General features: G+C 46.5%; 1 protein-coding gene across 9 annotated transcripts in view; it reads left to right on the top strand.

Moving 5' to 3' along the window:
- KALRN (kalirin RhoGEF kinase) overlaps positions 1-25,349 on the top strand; it is a 639,384-nt gene that overhangs the window by 205,452 nt on the left and 408,583 nt on the right. For all 9 annotated transcript variants that reach the window (XM_069475127.1, XM_069475129.1, XM_069475125.1 and 6 more), the window contains exons 4-5: positions 12,201-12,393; positions 15,454-15,966. In XM_069475127.1, the coding sequence (XP_069331228.1) occupies positions 12,201-12,393; positions 15,454-15,966 (706 nt within the window). The remainder of the gene's footprint in view (positions 1-12,200; positions 12,394-15,453; positions 15,967-25,349) is intronic.

Genomic DNA, 25,349 nt, shown 5'->3' on the forward strand with positions numbered 1-25,349 from the left:
GGACACAGCCTGAACCTGGTGCTGTGGCAGGCTCCACCCTGGTTCCCTGAACAGGAAGAGAACGTCCTCAACCTCCAGACCAGACCGTAGGCTGTTTTCTTTTGCAGGAAATTCAGGCTGCAACCTTATTTGCTGAAGAGAAACTCCCCGTTTTGTACTGGGAGGAAGGCAAGAGCGTTCCTCACCCTCGCGCAGCTCTGACTGTGGTGGAGTGCTCCGTTAGAGTGGCTGCAATCTGTCCAGATTTAACCCTGTGGATACACAGGATGACTGTTCAGTTCTCACACACATACCAACTCAGAGGGAATGGGCAGATGATCCTTTGGCTGAACTTGCAGACTAGCAGGAGGGGCCAGGGGAGGGACCCAGTTCTTGCCCTCAGAAAGGCTTGTGGTCTGGCTGAGGTTCCAGGATCCACGGGAAAAAACAAAAACTAAATGTTGCCAAGGCAGTGGTCAAACGTGCATACCAGTTAAGTGGACTTAATCAGAGAGAATTTATTGGAGGTAAAATCTGACCTGGATTGTAAGAAGTAGATGGATTAGAATCCTGGGGCTGAAGGCAGGGAGGGGTTGTAGAGTTCAGCCAGCTGACCCCTGCCCTTTAAAAGGTCAGAGTGTTGTCCAGTGCTGTCCAGAGGAGTACGGGTGATGTGCCCAGGGCCACCCTGCTGGCTGGTAGTGTTGCTAGGGCCAGGATGGCAGTCCTGGGTTTGCTGCAACTGTGCACTTCCCTGTGACAGGGACAAAGCCTGTGGGGCAGTAGCGTCCCCAGAGCAGGGGTCAGGGCTTCCCTGGTGGCATGGGTGACAGGATTCTTCCACCTGCGCATGAGCTTTCAGCGCCTCTGAGCTAGCTGTGGTGGGGCAGCCTAGTTTATTCTGGTTTGGAGCAAAGACCTGGAGCCCTTGGTGCTGGCCCTCCTGTTCCATTTCAAGTTCCACATGTGCATCCCCCCACCCCTTGGGGTCCCCCGTTGCCCCTCCTTGACTTCCCTTCCTGCTCCCAGGTTCCCACTAGTGCCTGAGACATCACAGGGTTTTTCTTCTGTGTAAACCATGGGGACCTCATCAGTCCCTGCTGCCAGGGCAGCCCTGTTTTGGTGTCACTGGGAAAGCAGGCTGGCTGCGGGCCGAGGGCTGCCTGCCCTGCAGGGCATGGATGGAGTCCCTGCATTGGTTTGTAAAGCCAGTGGGCACAGCCTGGAGGGTGACTTTGTGTGAGGGGTAGTGTTGCGTGTTGGTGGGGATGGTTGTGCATGTGCCTGTGTGTGCTGCAGGCAAACAGCCCTGGGCTTTCCAGAAAGTGACGCTACTTAAGGAGAAAGAGGAGGAGGGGAGGAGAGGAGGTGTGCCTAGGACACACCCACCAAGGGCTGTTTCCTGGAGGAAGTGTGTGGTTTGTTAATGAGGATTCCACCTGCCCTGCGGGGAAACCAGAGCCCGGCGGGAGAGTGGGGGTTCCTGGGAGAGGGTGGGGATGCCGCAAGAGCATGAGAAGGGGTTGTAATGGCAACGGGAGTGGGTTGAGCTGAGAGCGTGGTTGCCGGGGCTCCTGGCCAGAGGTGAGGCAGCACCTGAGCAGGGGCAGTGCGTGCTACACTGTCGCAACCCCCTTGGGTCCCGTTAGTTCTCTTCTCTTCCTCCCTGTGTCTTATGGGAGGGTGGCTGAGGCACTGTGCTCAGACAGGTCACGGTCTTGGTCTCTGTCTTTGGTCTGCTGCTCACAAATGTACGTGCAGTGATCATAATGACACATCTTAAGTTATAAAATGAATTGTTTTTCGTACAGTCTGACTGTGGGGGGAAGAAGGAATAGATGGAGAAGGCCAGAGGAGAGTGTCCCTGGGGTCTGTTGGAGGAGGACTGGGGAAGGTGGGAGGGCTATGTGGAGAGGTTGTGGTTTTGGGTTTCCAGTTTGTTCTCTCCCTCTGTTGCTTTGGTTTCCATTTCATTTCTGCTTCGTGTTCTGAATGTAAACCATGTACGTTCAGAACCATTTTCTGAATGGCCCAGGAGGAAGGGATGGACAGCTCTATTGGGGGGGGGGGGGCGCGGACATAGGGCACAAGGCTGCTGTCCTGACATGGTATGTCAGTTTCCATCCCACCGGCACTTGAACCCACTCCTCTGCCACCTTTCTTCCCTGGCCAGCCAGGCCAGACTTCTAGGAGCAATGATTCTAGTCCTAGAGTTTCTGGTGTCTTCTCTTAGCGAAGAGTAGCTCCTTCCAAAAGCCGTGCCCACAGGCCACTCTGATTCAGCAAGTGGGTCTCTTCCTTTGGTGCTGAAAGTTGTGTTTCAGAACCCGTGAAGCTGTAGGATGATCTTGCTGATTGACAAACACATCAGGGTTTGTGCAGAGGGCCCAGCGGGCCCTCTGAGGTGTGCATCCTTTGGAAGGCAGTGTGTGTTCGCCCAAACCTCCTGTCACCCACACCATTCCTGGACCTCTCTTTGGGAGCTCCCTTCAGCTGTAGCATGCTCTTTTGAATATTTGCAGCACGGCAAGTCCTTGTTCTTTCCGAGCGGACTTGATTTTTAGAAAGTGTTTTGTGTAAAGGCAGCACTGAAGACAAGTTGGCATGTGGATGCAGAGATCCTGCCGTGTGATTTTAGGCCTCTGGACCTGTCACTTTATGGCCATACCTGGGAATGCTGGGTGTAACCTTGGGGCCTGAGTCTGTGCTGTTTAATACTTCACCATGCCCTGGCCAGGGGAGAAAAAGAGAAATGGCCACATCCCTGCTTCTGGTGTTAACTATCAGAGATGTTTTCACAACAGACTTATTTGGGTGGAATTAGGCAGCGGAGTTTAAAGAGGTAGAAACCATCAACCTTCCTCATTTGGTGTCTAGTTAGTGTGTTCCTAGGACTCTGACAGGCAAGAGTTGGGTTTGCTTCTGGCAAACTTGAGTGTGGGGACCTGGCAAGGGGTAGTTCCTGGACCTGGAAATGAGCAAACAAATCTCTACAACCTTCCCTTCAGTAGCACTTAACCATGGCTATACATTAGAATCACCAAAAGGAACTTTCAAAAATTGTTAAGTCCAACCCAGACCAACTAATCAGAATCTCCCCACTTTACAGAGGAGGAATTGAAGCTTAGATTTAGGATAAAATGTTACCTTTGCACTGCCCTCCCCCTGCCCACACCCACCCTGGCATCACAGGTCAGGGGTACAGAGGCAAAAGATGTGTTGTTAATGGGCAGAAAAGAAAGACACCAACTCTTTGGAACAGTAATGGCCTAGGAAAGAGGTGGGGGGTGTCTTCCAGTAAACAAGAACCACCATCACCACTTCTGGATAGATTAACAGGGATCCTGAGGAGGCCTTGATGGCAGCTGCATCGCATCTTGACAAAGTCAGCGGATGGTGGACAGTCCCCCGAGACAGAGTGGGGAGAGCGCACAATGGGCAAGGGAGCCATCCCACCTCTCTCCTGCCTCTGGACATCCAGCCATCGGGGGAGCTCCCCATTGTGAAAGACAAGTCTGGGAACTGTCTGTGGGAGCAAACATTCATGCACTGCACATTCCCAGAAAGTGGTTCCATTGTCTAGAAGGCACTGCTCCTCTAATGTTCTTTTTACTGCTTCTGATGATGCCAGTTAGAAAGCTTAAAGCAGGTGCTAATGCATCTTTAACACTTTTCTTTAACACCTGCTGATTTCTGGTTGTTCAGGAAAGTAGGTGTGGTCTGGCTTGGGGCAGTCAGGTGGGAACTGCTGGTGCTGTTGGAATAGCAGTGCCCAGCGTGGGAAGCCAGATTAACATCGCCCAGGTATAAGGGGCCAGCGTTTGAGCAAAATCTGCATCCTGCAGTCAGAGACTCTGTGTGTCTGAGGATGGCTGAAGAACTCCCACACAAATGGGTTAGGGGAATGGATGTGTTTTCTCCTCAGAACTCCAGGGACCTTTCTTTCTCCTCAAATTCTGAACTAAGGACTCAGCTCATGAATTGATTTCGGGGAGACATGGGTGCAGCACATTTCTGGGGGAAAGTGTGAAGTAGATGACTTGTTTGGGACAACTTGTCTTTCCTCCCTTTTCTGGTTTCTGTCTGCTTGTGGTGAACAGTGTCCAGGTGTTCAGGGCTGTCCGGGCACCATGATAAGACTTCTCCAGATCATCCCTCCAAGCTGCCCTGCACTGTTAGTCCTGTAGGACCAGAGCTGTATTATGTCAGGGCCAGGGCCACCCTCCTTTAATGGGGACCCTTACCTTGCTTTGTCCTGCCTCTCTGTCATCTGCTCCTCAGTGACCAATCTAGCTCCCTGCCCCAGTGTTCAATTTGCCACCTTCCCTGGGTACCTTAGCGAGTAGGTCTAATTTGGTGGTTCATTCTGCTCCATCACAGCCCGAGCACTAGGCCTGCCTGGCCCCCACACCAGGTGCTACCTGAACCAGCCCAGCAGCACACACTACGGAGCTAAGCAGAAACCCTGTCTCCTCAGCTGGCCTGCTGGGGTGGTGCTCATTGCGGATCTCTGCTCCCCCACCTGCCGTCAGGATGAATCAATGTTATATTTATCCCAACAGCTGTTTCAAGTGAGAATCTGCCAGGCTTCCATAGAAATGGGGTAAATCTCAGGTGGCATCACAGGTTCTGGGACACACAGGATCAGGCCATCTCTCTGCTGCCAGAGCACAGTGGGAACCATGGGCAGGATGGTCCTCATTCCTGAGTTAGGGGCTTTAGTGCTCACACAGGTTACCCTGGGCTTCCAAACCATGTTATTTGATGTTTGCTTCTACAAGGGAGAAATTTTCTTTGTATCAGTTTCAGAGTTCTCTTGGCTTAATAGAAGATCTGGAGTAAAACGGTTGACAATTGGATGGATGCCTGGCCCAAATGGCTAAGACAGCCACCAAACTGTGTGACCCACAGCAAGTCACTTCTCTCCTCTGAGACTTGCTGCCCTCAGCTCTAGCAGGAGGGGGCTAGCAAGAGTGAGCAGTAAGGCTTCTTCAAGCTAAACTGTTCCGTGCCTTTCTGAGGCAAGATAACATGGTGGTGGTTTCATGCACAGATACTGGAGTCAAACAGCTTCAAATCCTGACTTTTACTGGTGACTTAAAGCAACTTCCATGAACCTCAGTTTTCTTAGCTATGGGTTGGGATAGTTCATGTGAGAAATAAATAAGATAGGGCATATAAAATGTTTAACACACAAAGCTTCATGTGCTCAAATAAAAGTTATTTTTTTATCATTAATATTTGAATATGTCCCATTTTTACCAAAAGCAGCTGCTTCAGGTTTCAGTAGTTTGGCTCTCATTTTATGTCTCTCCAGCTTGAGGGTTTGAGGTCCTCAAGATTTAGAGCTCTGGCCCCAAGATGGCCGCTGTTCTGCTTCCTTACAGAAGTTCATGACTTCTGCTTCCTCCCTGTAGTGGAGGAGCAGCCCACACACAGGCGCTTTGCCTCCTCAGGGCCTTTGCCCAGGCTGTTCCCTTTGCTCGAATTATTCCTTCAGTGTTCTCTTAACTGGTTCCTTCTCATAGTTAGGTCTCTGCTTAAATGTCAGCTCCCCAAGTGGCCTGTTCTGACCACCTAAGTTCTTAAGACTTATCATAATTTGCATTTATTCTCTTTATCTAGCTATATGTCCATCTCTCCTTCTAGAGTGTAACCTTCATGTTTCTTTCTTTTTTTTTGAGACAATCTCGCTCTGTTGCCTAGGCTACAGTGCTGTGGCATCAGCCTAGCTCACAGCAACCTCAAACTTCTGGGTTCAAGTGATCCTCCTGCCTCAGCCTCCCAAGTAGCTGGGACTACAGGCATGCGCCACCATGCCCAGCTAATTTTTCTATTTTTAGTAGAGATGGAGTCTTGATCTTGCTCAGGCTGGTCTTGAACTCCTGACCTCAAGTGATCCTCCCACCTTGGCCTCCCAAAGTGCTAGGATTACAGGAGTGAGCCACCACACTTGGCCAACCTTCATGTTTCTGTCTTGCTCACATTTATGTATCCCTGGTGCCTAGTACTGAGCCAGCCACAAAGTAAATACAATAAATGTTTGTTGTCTTAATGAATTAATGGATAATATACAATATTTATGTGATACCATATTATTTATGAAGCACTTTCATAACTAGATACTCTTCTGAAAGCCATATAAACCTCTGTAAGGCCCTCTACACCCAGATCCATCAGACCTGGGGCCAGCCATCACATAGCTCACAGCCCTGTGGGTCAAGAGATGACTCTGGGGGCATCAGATATGGCCCTAGGACCTAAGGGGTGCCTAGAAAGACATCCAGGACTTGCCCAGAGTTTGAGATAAGGCTGCCACATCAGGGGTATGATAAGAAGCAGGAACTCCCCAGTGATTTCATGGCAATTTAGAAGTAGATAGGGAAGCCCAGGAAAGCAGATTTTCAGCAGGTGTCTGATTGAGCACAATCAGCAACATTGGTTGGGGGAAGGTACCAAGCCCTTCAGGCAAAGCCTCCTTAGGCCAAGACAGAAATTCGGTCTTTCCGAAGAGGATCCAACATTTACTCCAATGGCAGAAATCCTTCCAAGCCTATTCCTATAATAAATGACTTCACTGGGGAGAGCATGAGGCTATGGAGAGAGAAACTCGCTAACATTTTCAGCAGTATCCTATATGGTGTAGCTATTGTTTCACCTTGAAAATGATGTTCTAACTTATTTCATTGTTACTCTATTTGATATAATTGTGTGTTACCTACTATTTATTAATTCATATCCTAATGTCTGATTTAGACAAAGTGAGTCCTTACCATTAAACTCTCATAAACCACACCTAAGAGATTCTAAGTATTGTCCTTGGATCACTGGGGGAGATTCCTGGGCCTCATCCCAGAATATCTGGACGCCTTCCCTGAAATCAGCATTTTTAAATAAGCATCCTGGGTGATAAAGTCACTAAAGTTTGAGAAGCATTGGCATAAAGTGGTAAAAATGCTTTTCTTGAGTTAGCACAGGCTTGCTGAGTGAAAACAGCCCCAGTGACATTTAATGAACAAAAGAGTAAATGGTCTAGAACTGAGTACAAGAAACAGCTGATCAATCATCCGGTCATTCAGTATACGTTTATGACTTCTGGGCCCGGGAGCCCTGGAGAGTCTATGAAACAGATCACAGCTCAGTTTGAAGAGACTGTAATTTATCACAAAGGGTGAGAAGCTGACCAAGGGGCCCATGGGGGCCCAAGCCCCAGATGGAAAGCAATCAGGATGGAGTGGGGACGGGGGATGGAACAGTGACTGCCTTAATCCTCTCAAGCAGGGTATGGGAGATGGGGAGGGGTTGCTCACTGTCCTTTCCTCTCCTGCGTGCATTTAAAGGCTGCTGCTCTAAACTTCACCTGTCTGTGCTCCCATCCTCACCATACACAATGCAAAATTCTGCCCCTGAGAATTTGATTTGGGCTAATAAATATCTTTGAAAAGGTAAATCTCTTAAAGGGAAAAGGAGGGCCACCTGTTAGTTATATTCCAGCATGAATTGGTTTGCTCAAACTGCCACCATCTGAGCACAGTGAATGAGAAGGGAAGAGGTCTGGGAGCCTCTGTGGGGATTGGGGGAGCCAGAGAGCACCGTGCAGACCCTGGCCACTTCTGGAGTGGGGAAGATGGGACCAGGGAGTAGAAGTGCACCACACACAGCCTCTGTGACTTTGACATTTCCTTCTCATCATTTCAGAGATCAACTAGGAAGACTGCTTTCCCTGCTCCAATGTTAATTCTGGCCCCAGAACCCGACTGAAACTCCCCTGACCTGTGGGAACATGACCTCTTTGTTGCTAAATGCGATAGTTCTGGTCTCGGTTTGTGACCTACCTCTGCACCATTTGACAGTATGGTTCCTTCTTGAAATGCTCTCCTCCGTTATTTCTTTGACTTCATGTCTCTCCAACCAGGGGTGAGGATGTAACAGGTTTCTCTTGGAAGGAGTCCGTGCCCATCAGACAAAGGCAGGGCTCCAAAGGTGCTCACAGGCATAATCTGACAGCGGCAACACTCTCAGAGCTGGAGGACGGGCACAGTGGTCAATACAGGGGCCCCAGGTGGGGCACCAACAGCATCTCCTGTGGCAGCCAAGACTTACAAAGTACAAACTATGTGTCTCGCACCATCATAAGTGTTTGATGCATATTAACAAACTTAACCTTTCCGACAACCCTGTAATGTAGTTTCTATTGTTATTCACATTTTACAGTGCAGAACTGAGGTACAGAGAGGTTCCACAGTAAGTAAACGATGGAGCTGGCACTCAGACTGAGGAAGTTTGATTCTCATTTCCATATCCTTAACTGCTACCTCTACTTTCTCAGTGCACTTAGTCTTCGTATTCACCAGGCACAGTGTTAGGCACTTGGAACCCAGCAGTGAAATGAACACAAAAATTCCTGCCCTCATTGAGGTTACTTTCCAGTGAGGGAAGATGGACAATAAATAATGAAGTATATGATGCAGATATGGTAATAAATGTCAAGGAGAAAAGCCAATCAGAGAAAGAGAATAGGGAGTACCAGGTGACAGTTGCAGTCTTCTAATACGGTGGCCCAAGGAAGACTTCATTGAGGAGTCACTTTAGCAAGGACCCAAAGGAGGTGGTTTCTCTGCTACTCTCACCAGTCCTCTGAGCCAACCCCAATTTGCTCTCCCTCTGCACAGCTTGAGGGCATTCTTTCCGAATCATCTGATCATATTCCTTCCCTGAATTGTACCCTTCAGTGGTTCCTCATTGCCTTTAGGGTAAATCCAGTGTCCTGCCGTTACACATGAGGTACGTATGTCCTGATTTGAAGGCTGCTTCCACTCCAGCCTCTTCTCTTGCAGGAACTCATTCTAACATTGTGGTGCCCACATATCTTTTGTGTGGATATTTAAAATTAATGTAGCAAGCTAACAAACTGTTAAACACATTCTGTACTATCTTGAATAATATATCTTTACAGCAACCTAGGAAGCCAACTTCAAATTTAGATGTGTTGGATGACTCTGAGCTCCCAGGCCTAGACATGGCAGCACAGAGATAAGTCCACTCCCTTGCTCTGACTCCCTCGCTGTCCACTCCCCAGCTCTGCACTGCATGGCAGGGGCCTCATGCGTGTGGGCAGACACCCCAGCACATACATCCATGTTCTAGACACATCCTTGCAAATGGCAGCCCTTTGCTGCCCTTCAGGCATAGGGGTACACATACTGGTGGTGGTACTTGCATGGGCTCGGGAAGTAGGCTAAGAGCCCTTTGGGCAGAGAGTTTTAGGGTTTCAGGTGCTATGAGGTTGGTCTAGAAGCAGGCACAGAGCTGTAATACTTCTTTCCCCTTCTCCAGCTATGCCCCTTACTTGAAACCAAATACACAAGTACCTTGGAAGATTAAGCTGTTTTCACAGAAAGATACCAATTAGATTAGTTTTCAGCATTCAGCCACTGGGTGTCTTTCCCCATCTCCTGAGTTATTGAGAACTCCCCAGGGAATATTAGTTCTTGATTTCTACTTTCAGTGTCAGAAATGATTAGTTAATAGGCTGTAACCTCCTACTGACCACCACCTGTAGATGCTGGGATAGTCAACCTCCAGCTCTTGGTAGCAACACTGAATATTTGGTGTTAGGGACCAAGATGTCTCATGTCAGCATAATTATGGCAACAGGGATGGAGCCTGAGGGGCAGGGAAATAAGGAAGACTGTCATCTCTAAGGACAGGCGAGATCCACAGTTACATTGCAGAACCTGACGTAAGGGGGCATGCAACAAAATGCAAGTCAAGCTAAACTAAATTATACTCAGCGAGAAAAGCCATTAAACTCCACTAGAAAGCCATTAAACTCTAATAGAAAATGGATAAAAGAATGGATAATTCACAGAAGAAATATATATGGGCCAATAAGCAATAGCTAGTAATCAAAGAAATGCAAATTTAAATGTAATACAATCTTTTCCTTGGAAAGTGGGTAAATATTTTGAAAGTTCAGTGACCAGTGCTGGTGAGGATACAGTAAGGGGGACTTTCATACACTGCTGGTGGACATGGAAGTTGATATACCTTTCTGTAAAGCAATCATGAGAATGATTAAGTAAGTTATGGGATAGGTTTAAGATACACTATATGTCCTTAAATATAACAGTTTCAGAAACATTTTAGACATGAGAAAATAACTGTCTATTACAGGCAAAAGTAGAGCACTATATGGTATGAAAACTGTATGCACAAAAGAGAGAGAAAGGAAATAGGCCAGGGTATTATAAATTCCTACCATTAGCATCTCTTATATAGATCTTTGAATATTTTAACTTGTCTATAATTGTCAGGTGTTCTCTTAGAATGGGAAAGAAACCCTGTAATTTAAGAAAAAGTCACTTTGCTTTCAGACAAGAAGGCAGAGAAAATTATTTATAGAAGACCTTGGCCACTTGTTTTAGTAAGTGTCAGAGAAGAAGAGGTAACTCCTTTCCTTTGGGATGCAGGATTTGGGGAGAATACTCAGCCTTCCTCTCATGCTAGAGAGAGTCCCCTCACCTGGAGAATTTTCTAACTGGGAGGCCTAAGTAAGATGCCTTGTGCTTGCGATACTCACATGTGCACAGGAGCTATGGACCCTTCATGGGGCTGTACCATTCCGATCACTGGTTGGGATTTGAGAGTGAAGCCTGAAAAAAGGTTTTTGTTTCTTTTTGTGGCCTAAATCCTCCAAAGTGTGGCTTTGCTGCCAATAGCTGTAAGCAACTGATGTGTAGTAGGCACATCTGAGGATCATGAAACACACATGGTAGTTTAATCAAGTACAATCTAGGAAATGGGAAATTAAGCAAAAGACCCTAAGGAAATACTCCATTGTTTATATAAAAAATGTGAATTAACCAAAGTCTCTTTTGAGTTATAAAGGGATAGGTTAAGTACACCAAAAATACTCAGTGAGAAATAAGAGAAGGAAAAGACCTCCAAATATCAAAACATAGTCTTTTTTCCAAACTGAGATGTTGTAACTATTTGACCTTCACTTTTTTCTTCCTATTCTTGGAGTTAAAGTGTTAAATAGACTTTGCTACTTAATAAGTTATATAGCAACATTTTGATTCACTTAGCCTGCTTATGTCTTGATTTTCAACATGGTCACTGTCGCTTCAATTTGCCTTGATTTGAAGAGTTACTGCCCCCATTAAGCGTCCTCCCTTAACATACTGAAATGTATGTTTTCACACCATAACTCTCGTAATGGGAGCGCATGAGACAGCCGCATTGCACCCACTGCTCCAATCAGTTCCACTCTTGGCTTTCTCTGAGTGATCAGCATGACTCAGCAACCTGATTTTTTTAAAGTTTATATACAATTTTAACTGCAAGTAATACATTTTAAATATGGTGGTGGCAAATACATATTATTAACATTAATACTTTGTGTACCATCTCTAATCAAGTGGCAGAACTAGCCTGGATCCCTTTACTGAAAAGGATTCTTTGGCTCAGTTTGGGTTCAGAGGTAAAGTATATCAGTGTTTGTCATTGATGTGGGTGCAGGAAAGAACAGCACTCCCGTGAAGGATTTTCCACCTCAGATTTAAGAGGCAACAGGGTCCCTGTCTTTAGAGAGCTTGAAGTCAAATGGGGAAAATTTGATTCATTATAGGAAGAAGAGGGGGAGGACAAAAATGAAAAGAGAAAGCAAATACAGTTGTGAATACCCAAATGGTAAACATCCCAACAAATGCAATTGACGACAGATTGAGTATCTATCTCTTATCCAAAATGCTTGGGACCAGAGGTGTTTCAGATTTCAGATATTTTTGGATTTTGGAATATTTGCCTTATATTTACCATTTTAGTATCCCTAATCTGAAAATCTAAAATCTGAAATGCTCCGATGGGCATTTCCTTTGTGTGCCATGTCGGCACTTTAAAAGTTTCAAATTTTAGAGCATTTCGGATTTCAGATTTTTGGGTTAGGGATACTCAACCTGTATGAGGAAAGCCAAGTTATTTGCAAAGTGCTGGGAGAAGGCAGAATGCCAGGACCATTGGCCAGACAGGATTAATCTAGAAAGGTTTTCTGAGGCAGTACATTTTGAGTTGGATTGGAAAGTGGCCAGCAGACCTGGAGCAAAGTTGAAAGGGTGGTCCACGTCAAGGGGATGCAGGTTTCTGGGTGCTTTTTCACTGTGCACTCCCAAGTCTCAGCTACCCAGAGTGACCATGCCTGACCTCTGACCTCCCCACAGTGAGGACGTGTGCAAACGTGGCTTCACTGTCATCATCGACATGCGGGGCTCCAAGTGGGACCTCATCAAGCCCCTCCTCAAAACGCTGCAGGAAGCCTTTCCAGCTGAGATCCATGTGGCCCTCATCATCAAACCCGACAACTTCTGGCAGAAACAGAAGACCAACTTTGGCAGCTCCAAATTCATCTTTGAGGTGAGCCAGACCTCTCTTTCTTAGCACCTTCTTCCCCTTCCCCTGCTACCATCTCCAGGTTTCTCACTTCCTCTTCTCTGTCTACCTTACAATATGCAACATGTCTAAGGCTGAGATTTCAGGATTCCTTGGCCACCGTGGCCTTACCAGTTAGAGTCTGGGGAGGAACAAGAGGCTCAAGAGATTGCCCCAAATGCAGAGCTTCATTGGACAATGAGATTCACTTTTGACGTGTGTGTAAACTGGTAATTTGTATCGAAAGCCTTAGAAAGAGTTTATATCCATTGATCCATTGATCTAGTCATTCTTCTTCTAGGAAAATATTCTTAATATAAAAATGAAAAAAAACAAAGAGATTAAAACTATGTAAAATCACAAACAAAAATGTCTGTAAGTGCATAGTTCATATACAATAGTATATATACATATACACACAAAAACATACATATATAATACATATACATACACACATGTATAGGTTGTATCCTAATTATCCATTCATTTTGGTGATATTAATATACAAATACTATGAAGTCATTAAAAACCATATTTAGAAAAATAGTATAATGGACAAATGGTCATGATACATTGTTTAGTAAAAGGCAGGTTATAAAACAATATGGGCAGTATAATCTGAAATTTGTTTTTTAAGTGTACGTATGGAGAAGAAGATTGAGACACATGAAAATGTCAGTCCTGGTTTATTCTGGGTGGCTGGATTATGGGTGATTTTTATTTTCTTTATGGTTTTCTATTTACTTTCAAGGGTGATATATTACTTGTATCAGGAAAAACATGTTGTTTTTTAAGTAAATTTTTCAGGGGTCATATGTGTCCCCTGAGAAATTTTATTGACAACACATCAGATTAAATCAATGATTTAGGCATCTTTGTTCCAGCCAAATTTGAGCTGTTCCCTTTTTCAGAATTCTGGTCCTCATCTGCAGGGGCTGCACTTTGTGTACATTAGTCTGTGCATGTGTGTTGAAAAGGCAGAGCTGCGTTTAATCTTTCAGCAGCTCCCATTGCAGACTTTTGTCCCCAGGGGCCAGGAGCACCCATGTGTGGCAGAGTGTCCCCAGTAGGCTGTGATCTGAGCACAGTGACCTGACCACTTGATGGAGGCAGTTCTCACTTTGTGTGAATAACACAAGAAATTAGGCTTGGTATAAAAATAGAAATGCTTTTTATATTTTTGGTTTGTTTATGCAGTGGCAATGACAATAAGCTTGTAAATGTTTAAGCTGAAGAGACTGAAAAGAATGTTTTCAATAAGTCTTGAAACTTCTGTATCTAAGCATAGCTGGCCTGCACGTCCCATCTCCCTGCACCTCTTTCACTCCAAGTTGAGCAAGCTTGTCTCTGCTTTCTAAACAAGAGATATAAGACAGATGGCTGGGGGCCTCCTAGTCAAAAGGATATTTATAAAGCAGTATCTTAAAAACAGCAAAGTTAATATTCTACTACAGACTGGGGTGACAAGTGATACAGGGATAAGAGTATAGGCTTGTTCAATAGCAGATACTTAATAATTGGTGAGTATAATCATGGAGGACTTCCTGGAAGTGGTAAACTTTGAGCCAAATTTGAAGGGCAAAATGCTCTAAAATAGGGCTTCTTAAAGATTAATGCACACAAATCACCTCTGGGGAGCTTGTAAATGCAGATTCTGCCTCAGTAAGTCTTGGGTGGGGCCTGAGATTCTGCATTTCTAACTAGTTTCCAGGTGATGCCAATGCTGCTGGTCTAAAGGCCATGCTTTGAGTAGCAAGGCTGTAGGTTAGCAGGAGTTTGTAACTCTAGCTGCAAATTAGAATCACCATGAGGGATTTTAAAACTCCCCTGCCTAAGCTACAATTCAGACCAATTCAATCAGAATTTCTAGGGTGGAGTTTGAGCATTGGTGTTTTTGTAAACTCCCCAAAGGATTCTGATGCCCAGTTAAGTTTGAGAACCACTGTCTGAGATCAGCCCTCCTGCCTATGGCAGCAGCTTCCTGTGTCTTCGGACGGTGCTGGAGGGAGAAGGGATAAGAAGTGGGGATGCTTAGAGAGCAGCAAGAAAACAGAGAGACCAACTGCTTTTAAGGTTTCAAGTAATGATGCAGCCTTCAGAGCACTGACAGGGATTGAGTGTGTGCTGGGAACTGTAGGTGCTTTATACACATTGACCTATTTAATCCCAGTAAGCCCTGTGAGAGAGGAATTATTATCTCCATTATATAGAGGTGGAGACTGAGGCTCTCCTCACACTCAGTAAACATGAACTTAAATGGCTTGCCCTGGGTCCAGTTAGGACTGGGACTCAAACCCAGATACTTCTTTGATAGCCTCTCATTCTTCATGAGAGAGAAGAGAAGCCCGAAGCCCCACAGGAAGGGAAAGATGGTTATTAATAAGCTGGGATGGTTGCCTGCACCATCATTTGCTGAGACATACATTCTCCACTCTGCTCTCCAAGAGCTTGTAGGAGGCTCACAGGCAGACCCGAGGGCCCAGGCCCCCTGTCGCCTAGTCCCAGTTCTGTTCACTGTACCATGGAAGGGCATCTGCTCAAGGGGAGAGCCCCGCCTGGTGCAGAAAGATACTGTGAAATGCTTGTGGCCCACGTGTTAACCCACATCACTTAATGCAACCATGATGATACCCTGGGTCCATGGGCCTTGGTTTTAAAGCTATAGAAAACTGACCCCCAAGCACTGGGCCAGTTTTTCTGCCAGCTTCTGCTTCTAGCATGTTGTGGTAGATGCAGGGCAGGTAGGAGGGAAGATGAAGGGGGCGGGGACATAAAGATAGTTTTCCTTGGGTGGCAAATGGTGGGCAGGTGGAGGGGCTTGTTGAAGCGGTCAGTAGTCTGTAGGAACTGCTGACCATGGCTGATTTGTGACTCCTGACCAGTGGGGCCCATGGTCTCCCACTCTCCCTTTCCTAGGCAGGGTGTGGTCATTATTATGTGGGCTTATCTTGTCCTTTCCCTTTGCCTTTCCCTCCTCCTGCCTGTTTCTGCCGTGGTCTTCTCCTCATATCACTGCGTCTCCCTGTCTGTGTCTGCCGCTTCCAGACGAGCATGGTGTCCGTGGAGGGCCTCACGAAGCTGGTGGACCCCTCCCAGCTGACGGAGGAGTTTGACGGCTCCCTGGACTACAACCATGAGGAGTGGATCGAGTTGCGGCTCTCCCTGGAGGAGTTCTTCAACAGTGCCGTGCACCTGCTCTCGCGCCTTGAGGACCTGCAGGAGATGCTGGCCCGAAAGGAGTTCCCCGTGGACGTGGAGGGCTCTCGGCGGCTCATCGATGAACACACACAGCTCAAGAAAAAGGTGCTGAAGGCCCCCGTGGAGGAGCTGGACCGAGAGGGGCAGCGGCTGCTGCAGTGCATCCGCTGCAGCGACGGCTTCTCAGGGCGCAACTGCATCCCGGGCAGCGCTGACTTCCAGAGCCTGGTGCCCAAGATCACCAGCCTCCTGGACAAGCTGCACTCCACCAGGCAGCACCTGCATCAGATGTGGCACGTGCGCAAGCTCAAGCTGGACCAGTGCTTTCAGCTGCGGCTCTTCGAGCAGGATGCCGAGAAGGTAGGGAGGGGACAGGCCAAACCCGGGGTGGGTTGGAGGGGGCATAGCTTTTAGGGAAACTGATGGAGGTTGCTGATTTAACTTTCTGATTAATGATGATAATACTTTTATGGAAAGCTTTTAAAAAAAGTACCTACTAGTTTTAGCTGGTAAAGTTTATTTCAATCTTGTATTTGGCAATTGATCACTGACTATTTTTAAAGCTCACCCTTATATATTTATTATGTGCCAGGCACTGTTCTAAGCACTATATATAAATCAACTCATTTTAACATTCTCAAGAGTCCTAAGAGGTAGGTGTACTATCATCATGCCATTTTACAGATGAAGAAACTGAGAGGTTAAATAATTCACCAAGCTAGGAAGTACAGTCTAGCTGCAGAGTTCATGCTTTTCCTACCATTGGATGTTGCCCTAATCGCCTACAATGAGTGGTTCAAGCCAGCTAAGCAACGAAAACAGCAATACTATTAAAGCCACTATATCATTAATCAGTGATTGTCACCCTGCAATGTATTTTACTATTGACAAACCACTCTCACATGGAGAGTCTTATGTAATCTGCACAATCTTTCTATCCTTATGAGTTGGGTGGTGGTGTCTCTCTTGACACTCGGGGAAACTGATGTTCTTTGATCTTGGATCTGCAATGGCAGAGCTGACATGTGAATCCAGTTTTTTCCTGTTTCCATGTCCAGGGCTCTTCTTGCATAGCACTTCTTTCTGGAGGTTTCTTCTCAACTGCTGAGCACTTTTTGGAGTAATACATCATGTTTCCAGCAGTGAATTTTCAAAGCTTTCCCCTTATCAGGAAAAAAGTAAGATATGAGAATGTAAAAAAGCGAAATGGCATATAGTGCTGCATTGCCGAGGACACAAAAGCATCTTCTCTGTATTCTCTTCAAGCTAAAGAGAAAAGAGTTTACTCTTATATATACTTTAAGAAGAGCAAAAAGGGCTCTCTTATCAGTTTTCTGGGTGTAAGTTATATTTAAATGCACAATACTCTTCTTAGGAAAGCCATGATATCTCTCAGTAACCTATGACTTTTACAAGCAGCGTCTGATGTAATGATTTTGTGTCTTTTAAGAGCCCACATTGAAAATGTCTCTAGGTATTTTTAAGTGATGAAATCAAATATAAAACTCTCTGTATAAGTGTGATCCCAATTTATGTATAACTGGAAGAAAATTTGCTATAATATTAATAGTTTTGATTTCTAGGAGCCAGGCTTATGGTTGAATTTAATTTCCCTATAAATTTTCTATGTTTTCCAATCTTTTATAGTCAAAAGAAAATCAATATATGTAGTTTATAAGGAATGCATATCTCTTTCTATAATAGAACTTTTGAACATCATTTAATCAAGTTTTCAGAAGAGCCATGCAAGGGGGTTTCCCCGACCTTCCTCAGGGCTCTGCCCAGTGGCTGAGAGGCCTGGGTCTGCCGCTGGCCTGGCCTGCTCTGGGTGGGGCAGCTTGGACAACAGAATCCTTGCTTATCAAGATGCCAGTTCAGGAGTCAGCTGTTCTGTGAAGCCAGAGGCAGGTACTTTGGCTCCTGTTGCCAGTTTTGGAAAAATTTGGAACATCTCCTTTTTCGTTGAGGTCTCTTCTGCTCTGGGGCAGGAAATCTGCTTTGCAGCCTGGCCTGAGTGCCAGTTTCAGTGAGCAAGGGACAGAAGGGGAGGCAGGGGACATATGTCTGCCTAGGCATGTTTTGGGGCTCTTCACGGTAGCCCTGAAGTGCAAGATTATGGAAGCCTGCATAGGGCACAGACAGTGCCTGTCTCAAAAACAAAACAAATACCATTACCTTAGCTCCAGAGGTCCCCAGGTAGAGGAGGCTGCCCTTCTAGAGCCAGCCACGATCCATTCAGCTGGGCGGTAATTGCTGCCACACATATATCCTCTCAATTAATGGTCACAAGAATTGAATAGTATATTATTATTTCTATTTGACAGTTGAGGAAATGGAAACTCACAGAGGTGAAGTGGCTTGCCCAAGGTCACACTGCTGGTTAGACAGGATCAGCATTTTAGTCTATCCCCAAAGCCCACCCAAGCTCTTATTCAATAACCCTGCTGTCCCTCTGCCCCCAGAACCTGCCTTCTGCTACCACCCAACACCGCCTTTTAATCTGTAGGTTCTGGCCCAGGCCCCAGCGACCCAGAGAAGGTCTCAAATCCTACCTTCTCGTGCTTACTCCACTGCAGTGGCTCTTAACCTTTCTGTCCCATGGACATCTTTGGTCTGGTGAAGCCTATGGACCCCTTCTCAGAATAATAATTGTAAATGTACAAAAAATACATATAGGCTTGGAAAGCAATTGTTCAAATATAGTTATTACATTTAAAAATTAGCAGTACCATATGTGCTTCTTTATCAGCATGCTAAATAATAATATCTACCTGAAGTCAATAACTACGGTAAGTTTGAAGTAGTGATGGGTATGAGTGATGCTTCAGGGCAACAACCCTGGTGCAGGATGAAAATGTGTGTGTTTCTCTTGGTGTCAGAGACAACAGTATTGCTAACACTAACGTAGTTTGTCACCTATGTTCATGATGGAAGGGAATGCTATTAATATATTGCAGTTAGAGGTTAGTGAGATAAAGACATAGGTTTTTTCCCCTTTCCAAGTACATGATCCCTGAATTCTAGCCATCCACTCTAAGTTTAGAACACCTGTTGTGTGGTATGCTCATACCTTAAAAAGAAGCGCGGGTGTGTGTGTACATGCACGTTCGGGTATGTAGAGGGGTGGGGAGAGAATATAAAAACAAAACAGGGGGAGTGAAAAGGACTATGGGAAGAGGGCAGCCCAGGAATGTTTTGATGTTGAGTCAGTGGTGAAAATGCTGCTCAGGCTTGACCCAGCTGCTACCGAAAATGTGCTGGTCGTGAGGCGGGGGAGAAAAACAGTCCTTTTAAGTTGCTTTAAGATTAATTTAAAATATCTGTGTAAAGCTATTTTAAATATATCAGCCTTTGACTTATTTGGTGTTTTTGGAAGGGATAGGAGGACGATGGTTTAGAGACAGGGTCGTGTGCGGATCCACATCCAAACAAAGCACAAGGAAGTAGCTGCTGCCTGGGCCCAGTCTGGGCCTCCCTTCTGGTGGGAGGCTCGTTGGCGGAGGCCTCTAATTCCAGATCTGGGAAGCTCTTGGCAATCAGAGGAGTCTGACAATCGCTCAGCTTCTATTTTTGGAGAAGCGGTGGGTGCAGAGTCTCCCCTCCACTCTGGAGTGACTGCATGTTCCCCAGGGCTTGAAAACGGGCTCGTGCTGCTTATTGACCAACTTGTCTTGCAGGTTGAAGCTGCCTTACACCCCCTCCCCTGGCCCTTGTGAAGACCCCCTGCATTACCCATCTGGGAGGTGGTTGGGGGGAGCCGAGCTCTCTCCCTGTTAGACATCTAGGGAGGAGGTCTCTGCTCCACAGATAATTTATAAAGCAGGTCACTCATTCATTTAATAATGTTGAGCAGCTGTCATGAGCCCCAAACAAGGCACGTGGGTAAAGATGGGTAGGCCAGAATTTCTGTCCTAGAGCAGCTCACCCTCTGACGAAGCAGATGGGCACATAAACTCCTATTTATTTATTTATATTTTTGAAAACATTTATTGAAGTATAATTGATATATAAACTGCATGTATTTAATGTGTACAATCTGATGAGTTTGGACATGTGCACACACCCATGAAGCTATTACCACAATCAAGGTAATAGACATAGCCACACCTCCAAAAGTTTCCTGGTTTCACTTTGCATAAACTTTTATTTATTAAATGTCTGCTGTGTGTCCTGTACTGTCCTAGGCACAGCCTCTATGCTTGGAGAGTTTTCCAAGAGGAGGGAACATTACAGCTCAGGAATGACAGGAAAGCCTTGATGAGCAATTTGTGGATGCACAGGGTAATGCAGAGATGATTCAAGCAACACACTGTGTTAGAAGATGAACCACCGCTGTCTGGGCCCAGTGCCCTCTGGCCTATAACTAATGGGCCTGTCCTCCACTGTGTTCACAGAACAGGGCTGGGTCGCTCCTCATTAGCCTTGTGTGGATTACGGCTCTCTGTGCAGTCCTGTTTCACAGCCAGCCGCCCCACCAGCTGCAGTGGACCCTGTGTGATAAAGGTGTCTGCCCTGCAAACACGTCCCATTACCAAAGAGAACGGATGGGCCTCTTCCCCATTAGGGGGCCATATGTGGTATTAAAGGTCATTACGTAGACTCCTTATAGTAGATGTGCCTTCGGAAAAGAGAAGGGTGGATGCTGCTCAGTGGGGGATCTTCCCTCCTCCCTTCCTTCCTGGGTGCCTGGCAGAACTGGCAGGAGCCTTGAGGTCAAAATGCCTACCTCCTACACTCTGTAGAAATCTCAGCCTTGCCATCTGATTATGATAGCCATTGTGATAGCCATTGTGATACCACGGTGCCTGTCTATGCACTCGTGCCAGGGATAAGTATCAAAAAATGCCGAAACTGCCACATCATCTGCTTTCTGATCTGGGGAAGGCCCATGGTCTTCTAGTCTCTGTAGGGAAGGGGGCAGTGCTTAGAAAAGCTCCAGCGCATAACTAGACTTACCTGATTGAGACGTCTTTGTCCACTTCGTTTCTGAATAAAGGAGACTGTACCGATATCTACCCAAGGGGTGCATTTTTTGGTCTTGCCCAAAGCTATTCTGGAAAGAGGGAGGATATTCCCGTTTCCTGTGGGAGTATCCCCAAGAGTGAACAAAGCTACCTAGTGGAGCTTCAAGTATTGGAATCATGTTTATTATAGGTTTATGTAGCACATTGTATTTTTTCATGTGTAAATGCATGTTTGGAAAACGTTCCAGATAAGATCATTATCACCAGCTCGAGAGGATATTTTGGTGCCCACCATACACCCGCCCCTCCTGCCATGACCAAGGCATCTAGCCCAGCTCTCATTTGTTTTAGGTACTCATAGGAGACCGTGGCCTCAGTGACTATCTGTGCCTGCCCTTGCCATGTCACCTATGGGAAAGTTCTCCTTGGAGAACCCAGTTTTTGAGTGCCTTCCTGCACATTCATTCTTGGCATGGTAAAATTCTGTTCACCTCCGTGGGTGCCATGTCCGTGCTGAGATGGAGCTGTGGTGAGTGGGGCTTAGGATCTGTCCTGGGGTGCCACCAATCAGTCATGACATCTCAGGCACATCTTTAACTTCTGACCCCTTAATTATGTTTCGCACAAAACAAAGAGAAAGAATTTGCACTAGCCCAGTGTCTTTGGACTTTTTCTCTGCTTCCACACTGCACTGTTCTCGTGCACAATACTCTCCCTTCGTGAAAACATCTTTCAGCAGGAGAAGTGGGATGGCTGTGCACATGGTTGTGGTGGCTGTGGCAGTGGTGGAGGTGATGGTGCTAGAGAATCAACCCTTAGGGAGACGTGTCAGAATCTCCAGAGTGGTTTGAGAAAGCCCCCACCCCAATCCAAATGTACCTGCCATTCCTCTTCCTTTGAGACTTGCTACACTAAATAAATGTCTAAGTCCTTTTATAGCTCAGCAATTTTATAATAACTTATTCTTTTTTGCTATTCATTGTCCCCTACATATCTATGGTAGGTTCTTCTCCTTTCAGCATTGTTGCTTTGGGTGGCTATGAAAACTAAGAAATTTTTCTCGGCATATAAAACCATAATCTCGTGAGTTCTTTTTCTGCTTAAAAAGACTAGCTGCTTTCCAGGGTTGTTGTGAGAATGAAATAGGGTGGTGTCTGTAGCAGTGCCTGGCGTGGCGCCTGGCCCAGCACACCTGCTCCCTGGACCTTGGCTTCCCTTCCTTCTCCCCCTGCTATTTCAGTCATGATTTACTCCTCAGTCATTGCCGCCTGCTGAGACCACGCAGTGTCATTGACGCTATCTTGCAAATGAACTTACTCCAGTTGAAAATTATCATTTTCAATTACCCCTAATGGAACAAAATTAAGAATTGATTTTTGAGAGAAGTTTTAAAGTATGATGTAGATTCATGGGGGCCCACAGATCACCAGGCTGCGCAGTGCCCCTGGGCAAGGCACAAAAGAGGAGGACACAGGTCACACTGGGGTCATACCTGATGGGTCAGAGTGGAGGGATCCTCCACAGGGAAAGGTCTCTAGAAAAATAGTCTGTCCTTGAAGCAGCCACAGAGGAAAGTGATTCTTCCTCAAGTCCCATGAGAGGTTATTGCCTCTCCCCGTACACCTACAACTGAGACACTTGTCACCTTCTGCTTTGCATTATAGGTAAGAATTTATTTGTCTTATTCCTTTGCAAATGTGGGGCCAGAAATACTTCCTACAATCCATCCAAGGCATACATCTAAGCATTTTGATATTCTTGGAAATCTGTGCAAACAAAATGATGTTGCTTTCATGTTAATCACGGTGAAAAATATGTATGGGGCACCACTGGGTGGAGGGCATCATGGCAGGCAGCAGGCCACCTCACTCAGGGTGACGTGCTTACTGTGCTTTTGAGGTTTGTATGTCCTGCTAGCCACATTAGCATTTCAGGACATCCCCAGGATGCCCTGTCACTGGGCAAAGCATCCACTGCTGTTTCCTGCCCTCTCCCTTCAAGGTATAAACAGTTCTGATCACTCCCCAGAGCCCAAAGCAGGACCCAAAGTCTCATCCTGCCTGACGTGCCCAGAACCACAGAAGCTATTGTAGAGAAATTCCGCTGCTGCTGCTTCCATGCTGGACTCTGGCCCACTGTCTCTTTTCTTTCCCACACCTCCAACCCCCACCATGTCCCATCAGCCAGCAGTACACGTGACTCCCCAGTCATTTGTCAACGTCAAGTGCCTTTGTAGTAATTACAATGCATCATACTTTTGAACACTTTTTCAAAGTGTTCTCACACCCATGACCTTAGAGATTTTCTGGTCCAGCCCTTCCTTTTACATAGAAAACTTTGACCCAGAGTAGAGACCCACCCGAAGTCATCCAGTCAGTGGTTCATCATTTGGCTCTCCCATTTACCTCATGTGTGTGCCCAGTGGGCATGCATGAGAACATCATTTTACAAATGGGAAAGCTAAGACTTGGTGAGGTTGGGAGGCTTGCCAGGGATGGAGCCAGGTGGGCAGCATCGGAAGGTAGGCCTTCTACTCTGAGGGTGGTGCTCCTCCCCGTCCCCCAACCCAGATACCAGCAAACACACACTCACATGCATGCATGCATACTACACACACACACACACACACACACACACGCATACATGTGTGTGCCTCTTTGGGAGTCTCCTTGCCATGCAGGATAGGTGGTGGCATGTGCCAACAACCTACGAGGTGCTGAGAGGGGCTGGGGGCAGAATGGAGAGCAGGGGTCACCTGACATGTGTCCTCACCACTGCTATGGTGAGAGGACAAGCACTGGACCGGCCTCCAGAGGGGTGTGCCAGGTCTGTGTGTGATTCAATTGCCTGAGCCCTTCATGTTGTGTCGGGAGGGAGGCTTCAAAGAGCTGCGACCTTCGGGGTAGCCAGAAGGGCAAGGTCTTTTACTGGGCAGTTGTAATTTCCTGCTTCTTTTGGAGAAAGCCTCTGGTGCCCTCTTGTTCCTGCCCCCCCTCTCCTACTGAGACCTAAACCACCGAACCCCTCCACCTCCTGTTGACTGGGCTCAGAGCAAGGAAGTGTGTCTGTGTCCCGCCCCCTGACACAGAACACAGTGTCCTGTATTATTTCCAGCCTGCTGATCCTGGGAATCTCTACTTACTTTTTCTTATTTCCTCCCCTTGAACATTAGAAACATTAGATTCCAAAAATAATCCAAGTCACAATGTTCTGCAGGCTGCATGTGTGTGTTTTCTCCCAAAGCTGTTTTTCTCCCTCTTATGTCCTTTCTCCCTCACTTTTCTCCCTCTCTTGCATTTTCAGCCCCATTTGTGTCCTGAAATTCACAGGCCTGCATGAGGAGTGTGGGTGTGGAAGACAGAGTGGAGGAAGGATTGGGCAGGGTTGCTCGGGCATGGGTGGTTGGGCTCCCTGCCAGGATCCTCTCAAGAGGGCTGGAAGGTGCTGAGACCTGCACCGTGTGTGAAGTTCTGCCTATGTGGCCTCTACTTGTGAATGGACCCCAAAGTTACTCCTTGGAACTGAGAATGCCGGCACTATGTTAACAGTACTCTCCAGAATCCAGTGGATCACACTGACCCTGTCTGCAGCACTTTAGGTGAGCTATGGAAAGAAGGTCTGATTAGAGATAAGACGTGTGCATGTGAGGCACAGGGCAGCAACCAAGAAACGTTCACTGACCCATTCAGTTACCAACAGACGTGTCTACTATGCTCCAGTCCTCTGCTAGCTGCTGGGGACTGTGTCTCTCTACTTGTATGCGGGGCATTGGGTGGGAAATGTAAAGGGCAGTGTAGGGAAGACCAGTCTAGCACTGCTGCAGTTCTTGATACCTGTAAGAAAAAGATGGCTTAGAAACACTAACCACCCCAGAGGTTGGAACCTGGATGAGTTAAGATATTAAGGACTCTGTTCCTTACTGGGCTGGGGGGAGGCCTGTGGGGTCTAGTGTATATGGGAGAGACAGCACAGAAGTTGCCCAAGAAAAAAGAAAACATGTCAGCTCTGCCTCAGTAGGGAAGTAGAGAAGGTCTTAGGTACCCTTTTTGAGGAATGATGGACATTCAGGTACAATTTATAAAATAAAACAAATTGAGTCTCTGTTTGGGCTGGGGAGCTTTTCCAAGGTTTCTTTCCAGGCATTTTACTCTGAAGAACTCATTTTCCTTTCTTCTGCCCTCTTTCCTCTTCCCCTTCTACTTTCTGTCCCATATCTGATCTTATGGTCCCTGTCCTGGGTCTCTCCAGGCCCTTCCTTAACCCACCCTTTTTGAGCATCTGTTCTCTCTGAGCTTGTTGCTTTGCCTCCCTTTTGCATTCCTGCTTCCTTCCTCGGTCAGAGTTAAGGAAAAGCTGCATGTGTGCTCAGGCCTCCTGGGGAGGGCAGAGAGAGCACTGGCTTTGGAGTCAAGGAGACCTGGCTTGAATCCCTGCTGGGCCACTCACTTGCTGAGTGACTGTGGCCAGTTCACCCTCTCCAAGCATCAATTTCTTTATCTCTAAAATGTATATTTTGATACACATCTTAGGATTCTTATATGAACTAAAGAAAATGTACATAAAGTATCCAGTATGGCTGGAGTGCAGGAGAGCTCAACAAGGGGTAGGGGTGTGGAGACAGCCTTGTGCTGGTCCATGCAGATGAGTGGGGTCTGCAGTGGGAGAGAGGCACGGGAGGCTCTCTTATGGGGCATGGTGGGGAGGACAGCCTCATCCACAGCAAGGATGCTGGAGCAGACAGCATGTGGCAGTGGAGTGTGGAGGTGAGTAGGGACCTGG

The sequence above is a fragment of the Eulemur rufifrons genome, chromosome 7 (assembly GCF_041146395.1).
Source record: "Eulemur rufifrons isolate Redbay chromosome 7, OSU_ERuf_1, whole genome shotgun sequence".
Lineage (NCBI taxonomy): Eukaryota > Metazoa > Chordata > Mammalia > Primates > Lemuridae > Eulemur > Eulemur rufifrons.